This window comes from Corvus brachyrhynchos, unplaced genomic scaffold, assembly GCF_000691975.1.
Source record: "Corvus brachyrhynchos isolate BGI_N302 unplaced genomic scaffold, ASM69197v1 scaffold223, whole genome shotgun sequence".
NCBI classification, from domain to species: domain Eukaryota; kingdom Metazoa; phylum Chordata; class Aves; order Passeriformes; family Corvidae; genus Corvus; species Corvus brachyrhynchos.
In genome coordinates, this window is record NW_008237174.1 from 167,875 (window position 1) to 187,655 (window position 19,781).

The 19,781-nt window shown below is 49.3% G+C and overlaps 2 protein-coding genes across 7 annotated transcripts; both read right to left on the minus strand.

The window, feature by feature from the left end:
• Positions 1-593: 593 nt before the first annotated feature.
• GAL3ST2 (galactose-3-O-sulfotransferase 2) lies at positions 594-11,738 on the minus strand. 5 transcript variants are annotated; one of them, XM_017728734.1, is made up of 5 exons: positions 9,792-10,892; positions 6,126-8,723; positions 2,488-2,574; positions 1,760-2,039; positions 594-1,682 (listed from the first exon to the last, which is right to left on the minus strand). In XM_017728734.1, the coding sequence occupies exons 2-5, from the start codon at positions 6,248-6,250 to the stop codon at positions 822-824; spliced, it is 1,353 nt and encodes a 450-aa protein (XP_017584223.1). In that variant the 5' UTR covers positions 6,251-8,723; positions 9,792-10,892; the 3' UTR covers positions 594-821. The 5 variants fall into 5 exon arrangements, with proteins under 5 accessions (XP_017584223.1, XP_017584226.1, XP_017584224.1 ...); XM_017728737.1 differs by lacking the exons at positions 6,126-8,723; positions 9,792-10,892 and adding an exon at positions 11,631-11,738; XM_017728735.1 differs by having other exon boundaries at positions 8,626-10,892.
• A 123-nt stretch (positions 11,739-11,861) lies between these two features.
• D2HGDH (D-2-hydroxyglutarate dehydrogenase) lies at positions 11,862-19,539 on the minus strand. 2 transcript variants are annotated; one of them, XM_017728738.1, is made up of 9 exons: positions 19,475-19,539; positions 18,218-18,315; positions 17,078-17,217; positions 16,342-16,556; positions 15,044-15,212; positions 14,318-14,461; positions 13,759-13,901; positions 13,448-13,613; positions 11,862-12,280 (listed from the first exon to the last, which is right to left on the minus strand). In XM_017728738.1, the coding sequence occupies exons 3-9, from the start codon at positions 17,109-17,111 to the stop codon at positions 12,006-12,008; spliced, it is 1,146 nt and encodes a 381-aa protein (XP_017584227.1). In that variant the 5' UTR covers positions 17,112-17,217; positions 18,218-18,315; positions 19,475-19,539; the 3' UTR covers positions 11,862-12,005. The 2 variants fall into 2 exon arrangements, with proteins under 2 accessions (XP_017584227.1, XP_017584228.1); XM_017728739.1 differs by having other exon boundaries at positions 16,347-16,540; positions 18,218-18,275; positions 19,475-19,534.
• Positions 19,540-19,781: the final 242 nt, after the last annotated feature.

The window sequence follows — 19,781 nt, forward strand, 5'->3', positions numbered from 1 at the left end:
AAACCCAATGTTTTAAAGCTGAGCCAGTATCTCCTCCTGCTCATGCTGGTGAGGGCGGCAGCAGGGACCTGGATGGCACCGGTGTGCCCAAAGCTGTGCCTCACTCCATCCCCTCCTAATCCATGCTGGAGAGTTTGGCCAACAGAGCAAGGGGAGCCCCAAAAAAGCATCTGCTGATAATGGGCTTTGGGGATGCTGCACCCAAAGGAACATCCATGCCCAGGGACTCTTGCCTGAGAGCAAAACCTCCTCTCAGGGGAGCATGGATCTTGCCCAAAGGGGACAGAGGCTCATTCACCTGGTGACACATGTGAGAGGCACAAGTCACATGCCATTGGGCAAGGCCTGGCTTTGGGCAGGATGCTTGGGGCTCCCATGCCAAAGGCAGCCCCAGCAGTGTGTGGTGGTTATCCTCACCGAGTGTGGATGGTGCTGGATGGGACACCCACCGTCTCTCCTGCTCCTTCGAGCACTGCGTCCTCTTGTCACGCTCCCCTCATTTCCCTGCCCTAAACCCTCCAAATCAGGACTTGCTCCAGTGAGCTGTGACCAGACTGGATGTAACCATGGATATCAAATAAAATCAAATGAAGGCAAATGATCATGCTCATGATTAATGATTAAGAGGCTGGAATGTCTAGACAGCTGCAGCCAGCCTGGCTCTCTCCAGCTGGGAGCAGGCAGGCAGGATCACCCAGGATCCAGCCAATGCAAATCCTTTGGCTCAACGTCCCCAAACACACAAGAGTCCTGTGGGTCAGTTACGTGTCAGACAAGGGGTGATGCCAAGTGGTGGGAAGCTACACAGGTTGCCACATGTCCTAGTTGGGCACTGGGAGCGCCATCTTCTCCTGGAGGCTGGTCCACAGCAATGGCAATCCCAGCTCCTTCCTCTTCTTGTACGGGTGTTGGACAGTGTAAAGGTAGGACGTGTACTGGAGCTCTGGCATGACCATTTTCTGGCACATCCTCAGAGTCCTGTTGTCCAAGTCTTGTTTGAGGTTGTAACCCAGGATATTTGCAGCCCCTGACTGGAAAGGCAGGAGACCTTTGTTTTTGATGTGATCCTTCCTCACTGCCTCCTGCTCTGAGAGACAGGTCTCCATGAGCTCCTTCTGTCTGGTCCGCAGGTGACCCACCTCCTTTTCCAGCACCTCGAGCCCTATGGTCTCCTCAATTCTCCTCCAGAAGCTCTGGTTGAAGTGCAGGTAGAGCTTCCAGTCCAGCGAGCACCACGCTTTTATCTGCTCCTCACTTTCTGGAGTCAATGTCTGGACAGTGTCCTGGCTTCTGGAATTGAGCTTGAAGTAAATCACGTCATCCAGATCCCAGCACAAAGCATGCTTCAAGAGGATCATGGACTCATCAAAGTAGTCTGCTATCAAGATGAGGTGGAAGTTCTGCTCAATCTCCTCCAGGACGGCCTGGGTGTACTTTGCGTCATCCTCCGCGTTGTTATCGTAGCCGAAGTCAAACCACATGATATTCCTGGCGTAGATGCTTTCCCTGTAATCCGCTGGGTGGTAGTACTTTGTGGGTGACGCCAGGAACTCGTTCACGTTCTTGGAGCTCCTGAAGGCAGGCACATTGTTCTTGTAGTAGATGTAGGAAGATTCCAGCAGAGGAATGGGGTTCCTCAGGATGGAGAAGTAGAAGGTGTTGGCTGCCATCACCTTTTTTACCTATTTGTGGGAGGGAGAAGAGGTTAGTCCTGCTGTCTCAACCAGGTTTCTCCGCAGGCGTCACGGCTCTTTCTTACCTCCAAGGGGTTAAACCGCAGGTGGTTGCACATGATGTTGTAATTTTGGCCTATGGCTTCAAAACCCTCCACAAAGTGGGCCAGGAAAGTCCTCGGGTATCCCAGGTGGAAGAGTTGGTCAGCAGGGAGGGCGACAGTGAGGTTGTATCTCTCTGCAAACCTGAACATGATGTTGAGCACAGTGCTGCTGGCTGTCTTGTGGGTCTTGAGGAACATGACGTTTGTCTTGGCATGGCATGGCATGGCAGGGATCAGCAGCTCCTCGTGGCTCTTTGAGATGCTGCAGGAAGACGACAGATGGGGCAAAGAGACTCTCTGGTGCTGCACCCCATCTCTGAGACCTGGCAAAGCCAAACCCAGGTGCTCCTCTGATACCACAGGCTGGTCCAAGGCTACATCCAAACCAGCCCCAACCCTCCAGTGTGGATGTCAGACAGTTTTCCCCTTCTCCAGATTCTCACTTACCGAAGACTCCAGCTCAATCCTTTTTTTTCCCACACTGCTGATTTTGTCCCAAAGAGGCTGTGCTTTGGCTAATTCAATTCCTTCCCCAAACATGGACCACATCCAAACTAGGACAAACTATGGTCCAAACTAGGACCTGGTTTTGGGCCACCACCCTTCAAGCATTAGCCCAAGTCTCAAGATAGATAAATCAGGTGTCAGAGGTCACATCCTGGCTGCTCCACACACACGAAGCTCTGCAACCTTGCTTCTGCCTCACTTACCTGTAATTCTCATTCTTCATATGGAAGAATCCTGAGAGGCAGGAAAGTCCGAGGCAGAGGCTGAAAATGATGAGACATCTGACATGCCTGCAAAAAAAGAAGAGTTTCAGTGAATTTTTATCCCATAGTCCTTCCCCAAACCACCACATTTTGCATCTTGCCCTTGGGAACTTTCATCACTGTGAGCACAGTTTTACATCTCAGTGGTGGCAGCCACCTTTGGCCCCCAAACTGTGTCAGCAGCTCTGGCATTAGAGGCAAGACAGTGAGAAATTGCACTTTCACTATTACTCTCCTAATTTTGGCCTTTGGCAAGACACAGTGTGCTTCAGACAGAGCCTCAGCTCCTCCCACAGCCTCCTGCTCTGCTTGGCTGCCTTTTGTTTTGCTTTTCTTTTGGTTTTCTGGGGCTTTAGAGCTTATTCACTATTCAAACTCCTAGATTATTCACCAGAAAACGAGCCCTTTGTAGGGGTATAAAGACTTCCCTGGTGAGAAACCTGAGCAGCTCCGGTAATCACATCACTGCAGAAGATGAGGATTGGAAAAAACCCACTAAACTGAGGTTGTTTTTCAATATAAATACGATTTTTCAGGACAGAAAATCAAATTACCCAACAGCACCTGTAATGGATTTATTACACTCCCCTTTCAAATGGGAGGGCTGGATAATAATGAGGTGGGAGTCTTTTCTAGCACTAATTAAGCGACCATGATGTATCCAGGTGTCCCTGCACATGGCTGGGGGTTGGAATGGGATGGTCTTTAACATCTCAAACCATCCTATGGTACCATGGTCATCAGCAGTGCATTCCAGCTGGGACACAGAGACGATCTTTTGAAGGTTTGATGCCCACCAAAAAGGAATTTTTCACCACAAAGTTTGATCTGATTTCTCTCATCGTAGAAGATTTTTAACTCTGGGTGAATTCCATGTTTGCAGAATGCCCAAAACACAGCAGATCTGGCTCAGGCTTTACACTGTTTTGAGAAGATATAATCCCAATTTACAGTATGGTATAGTCACACCTGTGGTTTCCACTCTCCAAAGAAAGCAAGCAAGCCTTCAAGCCTTCCTCCAAGAGCCCTTCCCAAAGCCAGGGAAGACCCTCAGCCACAGATGGAACCAACCTCAGACAGGAATTTGCAGCACAGCTTCTGCATGAAGAGTTTCAAGACAGACCTGCAGGCAAGACTTCACCAGGATTTCCTAATTTTTTGGCCCCAGGCCTGTTAGGGGGATGGGAGTGGGACAATCCCTGGTCCTTGGAGATGAGATGGGAGAAGAAAGGCAGAGGAGCCCATGGGCAGCGAGCAGGCCACATGCAGACCCCGCCAATCTCCTTGGTCTTTCATTTAAACTGAAGCTGCCATTGGTGTGATGGTTTTCCAAAGCACATCACCCTGCCTGCCTGGAGGTCCTTCCTAAGCTGACATCCTCCTGCTGCACCTTTTCTGTCGAGTGTAATGGGTGCAGTAACAGTCCATTTATTTATTTCTTTAGTGTTCCCAAAATGGCAACTCTGAGTGATGTGTTATGGGGCAAACAAATCACATACACCCAGTACCATCCTGAAGGCAGATGTGGATCACAATATGCTCTGGAAGAACTCTCAATCCCTGCTGCTGCAAGAAGACAGGCTCTGTAGACCTCTCCATCTTATCACCTCAAGGCATCCCACAACATTTTAATAGTTGTTTACTCAAATAAAGGATTACACAGTGCCATTCTGCCTCCAAATACTCAGACACGTTCAGCACACCGAGCTCATCTCCAGCCTAACTGAATGCTCCCCGTAGACCCATTTTGTCTGGATGTGCCCCAAAGAGGCAGATTTTGTCCGTGGAGACACAGGGAGCAATGAAGGTTTGAATTAGCCAGGCCAAAACTATGGTTACTGCCTGGCATGGCCAGTTTTAAGAAGCAAGAGTGACTGATCTCTGCAGGACATGGTCCATGGAGGTGCCAGTCTCCATGCAGAAATGGCAGGCTTCTTGTCCCAGGGGTGACAAACAATTCATTATCATGGCATGGTGCTTGTCCCTGTGCCTGGGATGGAGGGATGGATGGAGGGATGGATGGAGGGATGGATGGAGGGATGGAAGGATATCTGCCTTCCAGCCCAGGGAGCAGGCAGGGAGTGGTGACATGGAGGGAACTCTGCTGCACCTCAGCCCAGCAAAGGTGAGTGAGGAAGGTGTCCAGGGGAAGAGCCAAGGGCAGGGATTGAGGAGATCCCCAGGGAGGAGTGTGGGAAAAAGGAGACTGGGGGGAGCAGAGGAGGGTTGCAGGTACGCAGGGTGCAGGTCAGTGCACTCAGGGAGTCCTGTGCCTGACCACTGCAGGGGTCCTGTCCCCATCACCCCCTGGGCTCAGCCACCCACAGTTGTACTTGCAGAGCTGTCACTGGCTCCAGCGTGACATCCACACACACACTGTGGGAATAAGGGGGCTGAACAAACAAACCTCTCACGGAGCAAACTGAGCACCTTTCCCTCCTCTTACAACAAGCTTCCATCATTTCTGCAAGATCTGCAGATCTTGTGCTTGGAAACAAATGAGCTCTTGAAATGTTTCAGGGTTTTTACTGATCGAAAGCGTGTAGGATCTTCACCTGGAGCACACACACCCTGTTTTGAACACAGTGTGACTGCTCTCCCAGACAGCAGCACAGGGCCAATGTGGGGTTTGCTACCAGACCTTGCTTCCAGTACTCATTCCAGAATGAGTAAGTCTGCTTGAAAGTCTGCTGAGAACAACGATTACATTTCAGGCTCTCTATGCTTCAAATACATGTCATGGAAATTATGAGAATTTCAAGAAGCATCTGGACAATGTTATCACACACTTGGTGTGGTATTTGGGGTTGTCCTGTGCAGGACGAGAAGTTGCATTCAATGATCCCTGTGGATCCCTTCCAGCTCAGAATATTCTGATTCTGTGTCTGCAAACCTGCAGAGGTTTCACCCCTGCTAGGCACCCACCACCCTGGCACATCTCTGTGAGAGCCTTAAGCTGTGTTCCCTTAGCATCACACACCCCCCTTTGTCACAACACTGCAAGTCTCTGACCTCAACAGCATCATCAAATTGCTTAGGCTGGAAAAGACCTCTAAGATCTGGCAAAGCAAAGCTCAAGAGAGAAGGCCTCAACTTGAATGTTGTGCTGAAGTTACCTGAGCGAGCCTGGGAGACCTTTGAGAAGCACTTGGGAGCTGACTGCTAAGACACAAAACTCTAAGAAGCCAAAAACCCCATGGAGCACTTGGCAGGGCTGGTGCCAGAGGTTCCACTTGCCTTTCCAGCCTGTGCTATCTCCCCTTTGGGAAGAAAACAGGGAAAAACTACCTCTCCTAGAGGTACAGCTATGGATGCTTTAAGGCTTGGGACCCCCTTCTTGTTCCATTGGCTTAAGCCGAAAATAACAGACATTGGCATCAAACTAACAAGGTTCTTTTAAATTAAGATATCTGGAACATAGGCAAGAAACATTAATGGCAAAATGAATCCCTTCCCTGGAGCAAATTGTAACTACCTCCATAGGTTATTAACAACTTCCAGGGATTACTTGAACCAGACCTTCTTGCAAAGCAAGTTTTAATTCAGCACCCTGAGCACTCAGCTCCCTCTGCCCTTACCTTGGAGTGCACCCAGGGCTTTTCATGCTGCTGCGAGCTGAGAAGTATCTCCTTTGCAAATCGACTCCAGTGCCTGTTTGTCTCCTCTGGCTCTTTCTTCGTGGCCACGTCTCTATTTCTAGCATCCCTTCACTGCTATAAAGGGCTGGGATAGGTGAGGACAAAGGGAGTGGCCAGGTGTTCCCAGAAGTGGGTGGGAGTTAATTAATAAGCCATGAAAAGCGCTGGTATGGCAGGACACAGGTAAAAAGGTGCCTCGGGACATGGCATTTGCAGCAGCTTTGCTGGGAAGGAAAGGTTTAACAGGGATTCCTTAGTGGGGATCCCTTTCTCTCCTGGCTGCAGGAGGGAGGCGCTGGGGGCGGGATCCAGGCAGGATCCGGGCAGGGGGCTGGTGGAGGGCATTGAACCTTCGTCATCCTGCACAATATCACATCACCAGGGGCCACGGTCAGTGCCTGCTGTCCCTCTTCTCTGCTTCTTGCTCAGTGGGTAAGGACAGGAATTCCCTGCCAGATACATTTGGCAAGAGCAAATTAGGGACAGCAGCCAAACAGGAATGGAGTTCACCTACGGAAAATTCCTCTTAAAACATTTAGACTTCAAACTTTTTGGTAAAAATGCAATTACTGTAGCTGGAGGTTAAGAGCTTAACAGACTTGGCTGTATCCAGGCCTTGGGAGGGAGAACTCTTGCCCCTAAAGGGGCATTATTTTATGCTTTGTCTCTGGTGTTATTAACAACTGTTACAACTCGTATTATGCAGGAATTTTAGATTCCACTGAGGCTGCTGTACACCAGCACTTCACAAATGGGGTTTGATGGTTGCAGTTCACCCTGGGAGAGCAGAATTTGTCCTGCAGGTCTGGAGGTGGGGTCATCTCCCTGCTCCCCATACCAGGATGAAGCCAATGCTCTCCTCATTTGGGCAACAAGAAGTGTACCCACACCTCCCAGCCTGGATTTAGGGGGGATTGAGTTGCTGCCTTTGATCTTTTATAGCCATGCCACGGTCCATGCACCTCCTGGTGGTCTCCTTTCCCTCTCCACACACAGTGCCAAATCCTCAGCACTCTGGGATCCTTCACCTACGTTGCTACATTTCCAGAGCACCCAAATACACAGCATTTCTTTTTAAATCACAGCTTCCCCAGAGCAGCCCCAAACCCAGTGCTTACCAAGATGCAGAGATTAGCAAGGTGTAGGGTTGCTTTTCTTGAGTTTCTTGGTAGAACCTGAGTCAATGTGCTCTTTTATGGAGAATTTCTAGGGTTACTCTTGGCATAGCACCAGCTGCTGCTGGCAGGGGGGGCACATTTCAGCGACCTCTTTCTCCTGTTACATTACACACGTCAGCTGTGCCATTTCTCGCTCAGGAGCTGCTAGAGCCCACGGATCACAAAAGCCCATTTTTTACACTTTTACAATTGATTCATTGCTCTCTCCTGGGGTGTTGTACACGAATCATCAGCTTTGGTTACGCCAAAAAAAATAAATGGTGCCAGGCACGAGTACTTGTCTTCATGTGGGGGTGGGCTGCTCGGAGACCGGGGCAGGGAAAGTCAGCCAGGTGACGCAGGATTAGTGAGCTGGGGTGGGATGCTGCATTCGTCACTCCATCCTGCCTCTGCTTCCTGTTGGGGGTCAGGCCCTGGGGGAGGTCAGCACCATACAGCAGGATGGGAGAATCAGAAGGTGGAAGTGCAAAATCTCGTGGGTTGCGATAAAGGCAGTTTAACAGGTAAAGCAAGACCTGCACGTGCAAGCAAATCAACAGGAATTCATTCCCTGCTTCCCACTGCAGGCAGGTGTTCAGCCATCCCCAGGAAAGCTGGGCTCCATCATGCGTAACAGTGACTTGGGCATACCCCCCTTCCTCCTTCCTCCCCAGCTTTTATTGCTGAGCATGGCGTCCTACGGTGTGAGAGACCTCTGTGGTCAGTCGGGGTCAGCTGTGTCCCCTCCCAGCTCCTTGCACACCCCAGCTCCTTGCTGATGGGGGAGGGTGAGGAGCAGGAAAGACCTTGACGCTGTGCAAGCACCACTCAGCAACAGCTACAACATTCCTGTGCTTCCATCGCTGATCCAAACACAGATCCAGACCAGCCACTGTGAAGAAAATTAACTCTATCCCAGCCATAAACCATAAACAGTACAGAGAGAGGCAAAACCAATAGAGAGAGACAAGCCCTTACTGTGCCAGAAGACCACTGGTTCTAAGTGTGGAACATCCACAACGTTCTAGTATTTATGTCTGCCTCAGAAAAATTGGAATTTTGGACAAGAAATTCCTGTCACAATGATTCTTTCTAAAAATACACGTGCACATACCCACCTTGTCTCTCCCTCCTATAAACAACAGTGCACCACTATGCGAAAGCATCTCTGAGAGCACAGAAGTAAGGTCTAGGAAAGATATTCTAAAATAACCCTACAGTAACTCCTCCCTTGTATTCCCTCAGGGAACTGCTCTACTGTTTAGTGAAACAGTAAAACTTACATGGAGCTTTAGGATCTTCACACGTAAGGAAGATGGTTAAATGGAGCTCTGCCAGAACAGTTGTGTGTCTCCCTTCTGAGCACCCTCTCCACACATGGCTGAAAAAGAGGAGTATGGAAAGTTCCGCTTCCCAAAAAGAGCCTTTCATGTGGAAAGCCTGCATTTTAAACACTGATGGTCAGTAGTTTAGGGGAAAAAAGAAAGAATGGTGTAGGAAAAGGGCAGAAAATATAAACAGCCTGATCCGGAAAGAACAAGCTGCATCAGACTATCCTGGCAGAAAGCAAATCCTGCACATTTCTTTTCCAACGACATCACGGATTTCCCATATTTGTGCATCACCCCACACCCAAGCAGCACAGGCCAACTTCTCTTTTCAAAGAGCCACAGAATTCCAGAAGCATTTGGGTTGGAAGAGACCGCCAAGACCATTGAGTTCAGCCTGTGACCAATCCCCACCTTGTGACCAGCCCAGAGCACTGAGTGCCACATCCAGGCATTCCTTGAACACCTCCAGGAGTGGGGACTCCAAACCTCCCTGGGCAGCCCCTTCCAATGTCTGACCACTGTTTCCATGACAAAATTCTCCCTCTTTGCTAATGATGGCATTGCTCACTTCACCCCAGAAGAGGATGATCAGCTCCTCTCTGACTGGTCCTGAGGGATGAAGGGAGAGGTGGGGAGTGTGCCATAGTGGAGAGAAAGGGTTGAATGGACAAGACTGGAGAGCAGGACAAGATAATGCCAGGCCATGCAACATATGGAGGTATTTCTGTCAAAAGCATCCATGTGGCCAAGCTGAGAGAGGTGTGATCTTAGAACTGTATTGAGAAGGGTGTTGCAAGACATTGCTGAGCCCAAGCCAGCATCCTCAGTGCCATCTGACAGCATGCAGCCTTGTAGAGATTGTGTTCTGCCTTAAAACTGAAGAAAGCGCTCTTTAGGATGGTTTTTCTTCAAAGAACAAGGCTCTGGATAGAACAGTTATTTCACTGCTCTGTGGAAGAGCCAACATCACCAAAAAGCAGGTAGTGGAGAAGATGGCTTCTGCGTAAGACACCACCTCTCCTACTCTCATGCCATCCAGGAAGGCTTCCCAAACCAGTACACCTGAGTGAAAGCCAGCAGTTGGCACCCTCTGAGCACAGCCTGAGCCAGCTTATTACCTGTCTCGCAGGCCACCCAGGCAGTCCAGGAGAAACATGGAATCACAGGATGCTTTGGGTTGGAAGCTCATCTTGTTCTAACCCCCTGCCATGGGCAGGGGACACCTTCCACTAGACTAGGCAGCTCAAATCCCTGTCCAGCCTGGAGAAGATTGTGGGAAAGAGCATCAAAGGCGTTGCTGACATCCACTGCTCTCCTCATGCTGACAGAAAACATCCTTCTGTTGTAAAAGGTTGTCAGATTAGTGACACTATTTACCTTTGGCAAATCCCCAGCTATTTCTAATCACCACCTGCTTCATGTGGATAAAAGAGAGCCCAGGTTAAGAACGATGTGTTGGTAAACACGGATATGACTAGCAAACACCAAGTAAGCTGGAAGATGAAGGACTCACTGTCCTCTGTAGCAGAAGGGTGACAATGTGGTATTGTACAACAAACCATAAATTACAATCTCTTTGTAGAAGCAAGAAAAACTAAACCCCAAAACCAACAAAACCCTCCATGTTACAATAGAACAGTTCCGCTGGAAGGGACCTATGACAACCATCTGGTCCAACTGCCTGACCAGTGCAGGGCTGCCCTAAAGTGACACCATTGCCCAAATGACTCTTAGACACTGACAGTCTGGGGCATCAACCACCTCTCCAGGAAGCCTGGTGCAGTATTTGATTATACAGAAAGAAAGAGTTTCTCTTTAAAGAAACACTTCCTGATGTCTGGCCTGAACCTCCCCTGGCCCTGCTTTGAGATCAGCATTCCCGTGAGATCGGCACTTCCCTCTCCATGCCCCCTCCTCAGGAAGCTGCAGAGGGGGATAAGGCTGTCCCTCAGCCTCCTTCTCTCCAAACCAGACAAACCCAGAGCCCTCAGCCTCCTCCCAGGACACGCCTTCCAGCCCCAGCACCAGCGTGGTTCTCCTCTCCTGGACACACTCAAGCACCTTCCCATCATCTTTAACGCTGGAGCGCTGTGGGTGAGGCCGTGCCAGTGCTGGGCACAGCCGGACCATCCCCTCTCCTGACCCGCTGGCCACGCTGTGTCCGGTGCCCCCAGGATGCCATTTGCCCTCCTGGCGATGGTTCCTACTGAGCTGCTGCCAGCCAGCACCCCCAGATCCTTTCAGCAGGGCTGCTCCCAGCCGCTCCTCTCCCAGCTTACACTTGTGCTCGGCGTTGCTCCACCCTGGGCGCAGAATCCAGCACTTGGATTTAGTAATTCTGTGCCACTGGCAATTGCCTGATGGGGCATCTATCCAGGTCCCTCTGCAAGGCCTCTTGTCCCTCCAGAGAGTCCATAGCACTCCCAGTGCAGACTCACAGAGTGGTTTGGGTTGGAAGGGACCTTAAAACCCATCTCATTCTACTTCTCCGCTATGGGCAGGGACACCTTCCACTAGACCAAGTTGCTCCAAGCCCCGTCCTTTTGGATTATCACTCAGGGTTCTCCCAGATATTAACCAGCCAGATTGGGAGGGATAATTTCACACCTCTCTGTGAGAGCAAATCATGATGCACTGTGAAGAACAGACTGGAAGTCAAGGAAGCAGGGAATAGTGGCATGCCTAGAGCCTGGCTCTGGCCAGGCAGGTGTCCTGGGATCCCCTCCCTCAGCCTGGCTGCTGGTATTTCTCCTCCAGTTAATAAAATCCAGAAGCTGGATCTCCAGCACCCTCTCTTCTCTGGCCAGTCCTTCCAGCACTGCAAACCTGTACATGCGACAACACTGATGCTTATTTGGGACAGCCTGGAGGTGGCATCACTAAAGAGGCCATAACCAGATGCTGTTGTGGGCTGTGGGATAAGTGCATTAGATAAAACAAGTGAGGAAGAGCAACACCTTCACTTGGAAGATTTGCATCCACAGGTTCTCCTGTGTCTCTGATGCTTCACTTGCACACCCCAAGTGAGAAAACGCTTCCTTTGGCTGCTGTCACTGATCAATCAGAGCAAACCTAAGGGGAAAGAGAGTTGGAATAGTCATACACACACAGTATCTCCATGTTTGGTTTCAATGTTCAGACTAAATAGGAAACCCAGTAGTGTGTTCTTCAGCAAGAGCAGGCACCCCTGAAAAGAGCAACCACATTTCTTTACTGGTTCCATCCCACTAACAAAATCAAACACGCAGCACTCCACACTCTTGCTGATCCACCAGTGTGCTTATGGCTCAAGTACAGGTACGGAGCTGGAGCTGCCCTGCTCTGCTGGCTCCTCAGCACGTGCTGCTCTCGAGAGCCGAGGGCAGCATCTTGTAGGGGTTGAGGATCCCCTTGGGGTCCAGCATGGCTTTGAACTGCTGCATGAGCACCACTGCCTCGCGTGGTTTGCTGTACTGAATGAACTGCTTCTTCTTGAAGCCCAGCCCGTGCTCTGCACTGATGCTCCCACTGCATCTTGCAGTCCACTCATACACAAAGGGCTCGATGGCATCCAGCAGGGAATGACTGTAGGACTCCGCCGTGATGTTCAAATGCAAGTTCCCATCTCCTGGAAGAAAACATTGCACAGGTGGGTCTGGGAGAAAAACTTGGTGGCCCTGCAATGGATACTCATTCCTGGCTCCTCCACATTCTCAAACAACAGGGCCTTTGTTAGTCTGCAAACTGTGCAAAAAGGGCAAGCTCACTGTCCTACAAAAATCAGCCTCTCCGTGCACAAATAATTCAAATAGGATCTTTGCTTTTCCACGCTCCCGGTGCAATATTTGAGGAAGGGTTCCAAGTTAAGCTACTTTCAAACTCCGACTTCTGTGATTTTAAAATTCCCACTGTGCTGCATTAATGATTGTGCCACCACTGTGATGCCATGACAAAGACTTCCCCAATGGCATTTCATAATGATCATTAGGTTTTAACGTGGCCCTTCATCACTTTTTCTCTCCCTATTATGTTTGTGCAATGCTCTAAATGCACTTTGGCACCATGTCAACAGAAACAAAGAAAGCAGAACAATTTCTCCTTTTGCTGCTGCTTGTGACAGTATTTGATTAGGCACAGAGTTGCTGGGTACTCCGAAAGACAAAACGCACAAAGATAAATACAACTTACTCATCCTCCTCCCGCAGGAACCTCTTCCTGCATCCTAGCAAACCCTCACAACACACAGCTTAGTCCTCAAAGAGCTACCACAGGGAGCCTTTGTTATGCAACGTGTCTTTCAAATGATCCTTAATCAAGTATGCTCAAGAGTGTTCCATGGTTTTTATCACCATCACTCTCTCTCTCTCTCTCTCTCTCTCTCTCTCTCTCTCTCTCTCTCTCTCTCTCTCTCTCTCTCTCTCTCTCTCTCTCGGAGGGTTAATGGCTCACAAAAAAATTGATTTCCAGGAGGATTAATCACTTTGGGCAAGAAAGTGGTTATCTGCCAAATGTGTCTAAGTACATCAACCAAATTGATGGTCCAATTGAACAAATTACATCTTTAAATAGAAAGTACACAGCAAGAAGACACAGATGACCAGCTCCATGGTTCACTGGCCAGCAACATGCCATCAGTGTATGGAAAACAGTCTGAAAGCAGTGAAATTCAAACACAAAGATCCTGATGCACCCTCCTCTTCCACAGCCCTCTATTAAAGCCTCTCACTAAATCGCTGCACAGTGAAACCTGCAGCACAGAAGGGCCATCACCTCCTTTCCCAGCACCCCCACTTACCCAAGTGGCCATAGCCCACCACATTTTTGGCACTCTGGCCCAGCCGAGCCCTCATATCAGTCACGAGGTCATAGAGCTTTCCCACAGGCAGAGAGATGTCATACTTGTACACATAACCCTCGTGAGTGAGGGCCTCGGTGATCCTCTCCCGCAGGCTCCACAGCATCTGAGGAATCAAGGATCACAGAAATCCATATAAACCAAGTAGCTCTTGGGTTCCATAAATATACCAAACATCAGTCTGAACACTTCCCTATATAAAACACAAATCCACATCAAAGAGATTTGTGGAAGAGGAAATGCTGACTTGCCTTTATTTTCTTGTCGTCCGTTGCCACAGTTCCATCAGTGACCAAACCAGAAGCCATGGCCTGTTCTAGGAAGTTGTTCAATTTCTCCTCATCATGGGTTGAGTTGGAGCCCGAAGTTTCAATTAGAACATAAAAAGGGCTGTCTGAGAATGAGGGAGAACAAAGTAAGCAGATGCCTTGGAGCAAAACAGAGGAATTCAGGGCAGGTTTTGGAGCTTTCCCCACATGTTATGTGCCCAGACTCTCTGGTGCCAGAGAGGGCAGTCTTTTATCTGTAGGGCACTTCACTGACATGCTCTATCTTTTCTTTTGCAACCACTTTCCAGAAAGCTAGCAGTTTTGTGATGACACATACAAGTAAAAAAATCTCATTTTTAAAGATAAAAGGTGGTTGGAATGGATAAACTAGATACAAAAATTATGAGCGATGCCCACACAATCGCCAACTTTTAAAAAGTCAACTTTTTAAAATTAGTCACTTTTTTAAAGTGTTTAAAACTAGTCTAAAAATCCCCGAGAAGTACAGTGCCCCCTTCTACAGTGTGAATGCCACTGGTACCTGTCACTGGGCTGGACAGCTTGAGATGTCTCTCAACCAATTCCATGCACTTCTCATCCATGAACTCATAAGCAGACAGGATCTCGCCCAGCATGGCTCTGCAGGTTGTGAATGTTTCCAGAACCTTAGCAAAACTCTGACACCCTTCAGACAGAACACAGACAGAAATCAGGACCAAAAACAGACACCACCCCAAACCCTTTTGAAGTTTCTGAGAAGTAAACAATTCTCAATGAAGGCTCCCTCACAAACAACTCTGGACCTGCTGAGGGACACCCAAAAGCAGCTTTTAAGCAGCTGTGCCTGGCCATGTACTCTGCTGATCCAGAGCCTGACCTGCAGATGTGACTTCTCAGCCTTGCCTTGTCACCTTGTTGCCCACCTGACTCCTGGATGGTGGCTGCCCCTGCCTACTGTCACAGTCTTGCTCTGCTCACCTCTTGAGCCTGTCAGACCAGGCCCTCACCAGTGAGGGGACTGTCCCGCCTGCCTCCTCACCCTGTTGAGCTCCTGGCTCCACTTTCCTTACAGAACAACCTGCCCTTGCAGGTATTTCAACAGATACTAAATATCTGCACAGGTATTTTAGCACAGAGCCCTACACTACTACCCAGAAACCAGCTGATGCTGGCAGTCCAGCTCAGCAGGCTGAGCAGTGCTTTTTCCTCTCCATCCCTATTCCCAGCCTCTGAATTCAGGTGTGAAATCATCAGTATCAGTTTCTACCTAGGAATGCCAGATTCACAGCCTTAGGCTTCTGAGGACAGAGTATGGAGACAGCAGTGACAACTCCCAAGGTCCCCTCGGATCCTATGAAGAGCTGCTTCAGGTCATAGCCCGTGTTATCTTTGCGCAGAGAGGTCAGACAGTCCAGAGCTGAGCCATCAGCCAGCACCTGTGGGAACACAGGGGCCCAGTCAGAGCACCTGGGTAGGAATGTGCTGTCATGAACTTACCTGTGACCAAGCTGATGGGAAGTGTCACTCACCTGGAGCACAGGGACACGGCTGCAGCCCACACTGCTTGTCCAGCCCCAGCTCTTCCCCCCCTCTATATCCTACCTGAGTAGGACAGAGTAGGTATTTCCCTCCTACTTCTCTCCTTCCATCAGGACAAGTAATAACAGTAGGTCTAGTTTGCTCTGCTTTTCTTACTAGTGGTGGAGAAGACCAGCCATTCTCTGCAGCCCTAGCTCTTATTATCCAGCAGAAACAAGGAAAGCTACTTGAAACAGTGAACCGTTAAGCAGAATGAAGTAAACCCTCTGCCACTTGAGCCTTAAATCAAGGCTGAGTATCTCCAAGAGAGGTTATTCATGGCTATTCTGACACTAGAGCCAAACTGACCTGAGACAAATGCTTTCCTTTCTAAGCCTACACAGTAAAACCATGCCATGCTTTTGTTCCCTGCCCAAATTTTTTCCCATTAATACTTTGCTCCCCAGCCCTGAAAACCTTTAGAACTCCTAATCCAGCCTTTACACCCCAAGGCACTCACCTGTAGGACAGGAGCAGCTGAGGAACAGCAGAGACTCTAGGACACAGCCAGCAGCCAAATGAACCCAAAGCAGACAGCTCTGTTATGGGGTGAGCTTTAAACCTTAAGATGATCTTTAAAGTCCTGTCCAACGCAAACCAGTTTGTGATCCTATGATTCTATTAAAATCCAAGTGAGCAGCCACTAGAAAAGAGTGTTCCAGAGACCCACTGCTCAGAGGAACCAACTCCATGCAGATAACCTGGGATCCCCCAATCTCTCCCTACCTTCTTTTCACTTGTCTGGACTAGAAAACCACCTAACACCTCCTCTGTCAGCAAGCACTGGAAGTCAGGAAGCTGGAAACTGCAGCAGCAATAACATGCTACATGCATGAAGACATGTGGTGACCCTTCTCAAAAGAGACCAACAAGGAAAAGTTAAGAGTGGAAGCCTGGAGAAGAACTTGGCTGTGTGCTGGATAGTTAGAAGAACAGGAAGCAGTAAGAAGCAGAGGATTAAACAGAAAGGAACTGCCAGGTACTCGCCTTACCACTTCCAGGCCCAGCACTGTCCCTCGCAGAGAGCCGTATCTCAAGAGCCGCAAGCCTCCGGCATTGGTGGCCACGTTCCCCCCGATGTGACAGCTGCCCTTGGCTCCCAGGTCGAGTGGCATGATAAACCCCTGCTCCTCCAAGTACTCGTTGAGCCTCTCCAACACACAGCCCGCTTGGCACACGAGGATCCCTGCAACAGAAACGCCCTGCTACAAGCTGATGGCCGAGAAGAAGGTGCCTCCTCAAGGAGCAGGAGCAGTATGAGCAGATGCGACCATCTCTTCCTTCAAAACTTCCCGGGATTCAGCTTAAATGCACGAGTCAGTGCATGCTCCAGGGAACTGCCCCCTCCTCAAGCCTCAGGGAGCTTTGTTATTGCCTCAACATCTGGTGACCCACAACTCCGGACTGGTAAAACACAACCACATTAAGCGTGTCTCTGCCTTAAAGGGAAAGCAGCCTTTCCCTTTAAGCCCTACAAAAACTTTGCATGTATAGGTAGACTTGGCTGCTGTTGGGGGCAATGGGAAATGGTTTAAATTCTGCCTGTTGCTATCTTTCTTTGAACAGAAATACTCACACCAGCCTGACCCCTAACCCCCCAAATTCAAACAAACCTCCTTATGATGCTGCTGGGCTGAACCCTGCTGATCCTGCTGTTATATTTTCCCAGGAAAATGCCTGTTTTGGGGCTCATTTCTGTGCCTCACATCTCTGGGATACTTACCAGACACCTTGTCAAAGCTGATGATCTGGTTCATGAGAGCAGTGGAGAGAATGATCTCGTCAAAGACAGGAACGCTGCCCCCAACAAGGCCCGTATTACCCCCCTGAGGGTTCACTGCCAGGTTCCTCTCATGGCAGTACCTGGAAGGAAAAAGGTTTCTGAATTTTTACGCATTTAAAGGCCATAATCAGTCTGTCAGTGAAGTTTCACCTCTACATGAACGTCTACTGTTGTGACAGTGCTCCTTAAAATTAAGCAGCATTTCACTGAAAGATTAAACTGATGCAAGGAGACAGTTTCAATGACAAAGCGAGAAAGTGCAACTCCTGTCTTAACTCAGCCCAGCGCTGGGCAAAGAACCAACACTTGGGGTTAGCCCCGTGTGTACCTACACATGTGGCACACACCATCTGCCTGGAAAGCACTGCTTATGTTTCTACAGAAGCTGTTTCTGCAGCAGACTGTGTTAACAGCCTGGGCTCCTCAGTGGGCTCTGACAGCCAGCCTCTGGCAGTGGTTTCAGACATGACTGCTCTCCTCCTTCCAAGAAATTAATGCCATGTAGGCAACAAAATGTGCACCTGTGCCTCAGCTGCTCCACCTGCCACATCCCTGCCAAGCACCACCCACCACATCCTCTCTGAGCTCACAGCAGCTCCTGCACAAGGGATGGAGCAGAGCCCCACGGCACCAGAGTCCCTTGAGAAGCCCTGCCTGCCTTTCCTGTGCTCTGCATTCCTGTTTTAACAGAGCCAGGAGCAGGTTCCTGCAGCTTTCAGCTCCTCAGCCAAACAGTGATCTGGCACAGTACTGCCCAACCAGAGCTGTGCTCACACCAGTGAACCACGGGATGTGGATAAAACAGATCCTCAAACTGCCTGGTTCTGCCCTAACCTTCTTTACCGTTTCAAACAGACCCTCCTGACTCTTTCACAAAACTTGTCCTTTCTGAGCACCTGTACAATAGCTAATTTTAGTCATTTATCAGAACAGAAAAGTCATGAAGAAAACTGCCTCAGCAACTCCAGTGCTTAAGGAATTGGTGTCTGAACACCTACAAGTTCCCTTCACCTGCCAGATCATCCCTGACTCAACCCAAGTTTCCTCAGCACCAAGCCCAGCAGAAAAGGTCCACATTACCTGAGAATCTGAGACACCTCTGCTGTTGTCTGTGGCTTCAACACCAGCTGGCTGCAGCCTGCAATGAAAGCAAGGGACTCTCAAGGCAAGCTGTGGCTCTGCAGAGGTCAGAAAGAAACAGGTGGGAAAGCATGAGGTGGGAAGTAACAATGCTCCCTCCACCGTTAGGCATTTTCAACCACTTTGACAACAAACATTTCAACAGCAGCCTTTCCCTTTAAGCCCTGCAAAAACTTTGCATGTATAGGTAGACTTGGCTGCCACTGGGGGCAATGGGAAATAGTTTAAATTCTCATGGAATCTTTGACAGAAGCAACAGAGAACTCACAATGCTTGATTTAGAATCACAGGATGATTTGGGTTGGCAAGGTCCTAAAAGCTCATCTCATTCCATGGGCAGGGACACCTTCCACTAGCCCAGGTTGCTCCAAGCCACATCCAACCTAGCCTTGGACACTTCCAGGGCTGCGGCAGCCACAGCTTCTCTGGGCAACCTGTGCCAGGGCTTCATCACCCGCACAGGGTAGAATTTCTTCCCAGTATCCCATCTAACCCTTCCCTCTGCCAGTGGGAAGCCATTCCCCCTTGTCCTGCCACTCCAGGCCCGTATAAAAAGTCCCTCTCCCTCCTTTTTATAAGCCCCCTTAAGGTACTGGAAGGCTGCACTCAAGTCTCCCAAAAGCTTTCATATTCTCCTCTGAGGTTCAATCAAAACTCTTAGGTGAATCAATTTGTCTCAGGAAAAAATTAATTATTAAGTTAGAGAGTTAATTTTTTTTTTTTTAATGAAAGTCTATAAGTTTACCAGGTACCAGGTAATTCTTAAAGGAATATTTTTATGAGGAAAAACTCATTTTGGAGGGGCAGGCACTCGTGGTCTCTGGTGACCAGTGACAGGACCCTAGGGAACAGCTGGAGCTGGGTCAGGAAAAGGTTAGGCTGGATATCAGGAAAAGGTTCTTCCTCCAGAGGGCGGTCGGGCACTGAAGAGGCTCCCAGGGAATGGGCACGGCCCCAAAGCTGCCAGAGCATTCGGACAACGCTCCCAAGCACAGGGTGGGATTATTGGGGTGTCTGTGCAGGGCCAGGAGTTGGGACTCGATAATCCTCATGGGTCCCTTCCAACTCTACAGCCTGTACAGATGTGATCCGCCATAAATAAAGGTAAGACTTCCTTTGGCAAACTTACTGCTGCGGTAATTAACAGAGGCAGGAAGGAAGTTTCACCAACCGAGCACAAGCAGCAGCTCCGCTTACCTCGCACCGACTTCAGCCAGTCCACGTTAAAGGGCTTCGCCTCCTCCTCGCCCGTGACGCCTGCCTAATTTATTTGCAATGAACGTGCTTTTTCCTCTAGAAGAGCCAGTTCACCCCCCCTTAAACCAGGGTAACAGATTAGTGCCAAGAACTGACACGTCTCTTTCAGGGTTAATACCAATGTATCACAGAGATGTGGTGTTTTCTCTGACAACAGAGAATGAAACGTTAAGTGGAAATAAGCTAGGATTCTCTAACAACTACTAACCGAATCTTCGTGAGCCAATTAAATGGAAACCAAGTCATT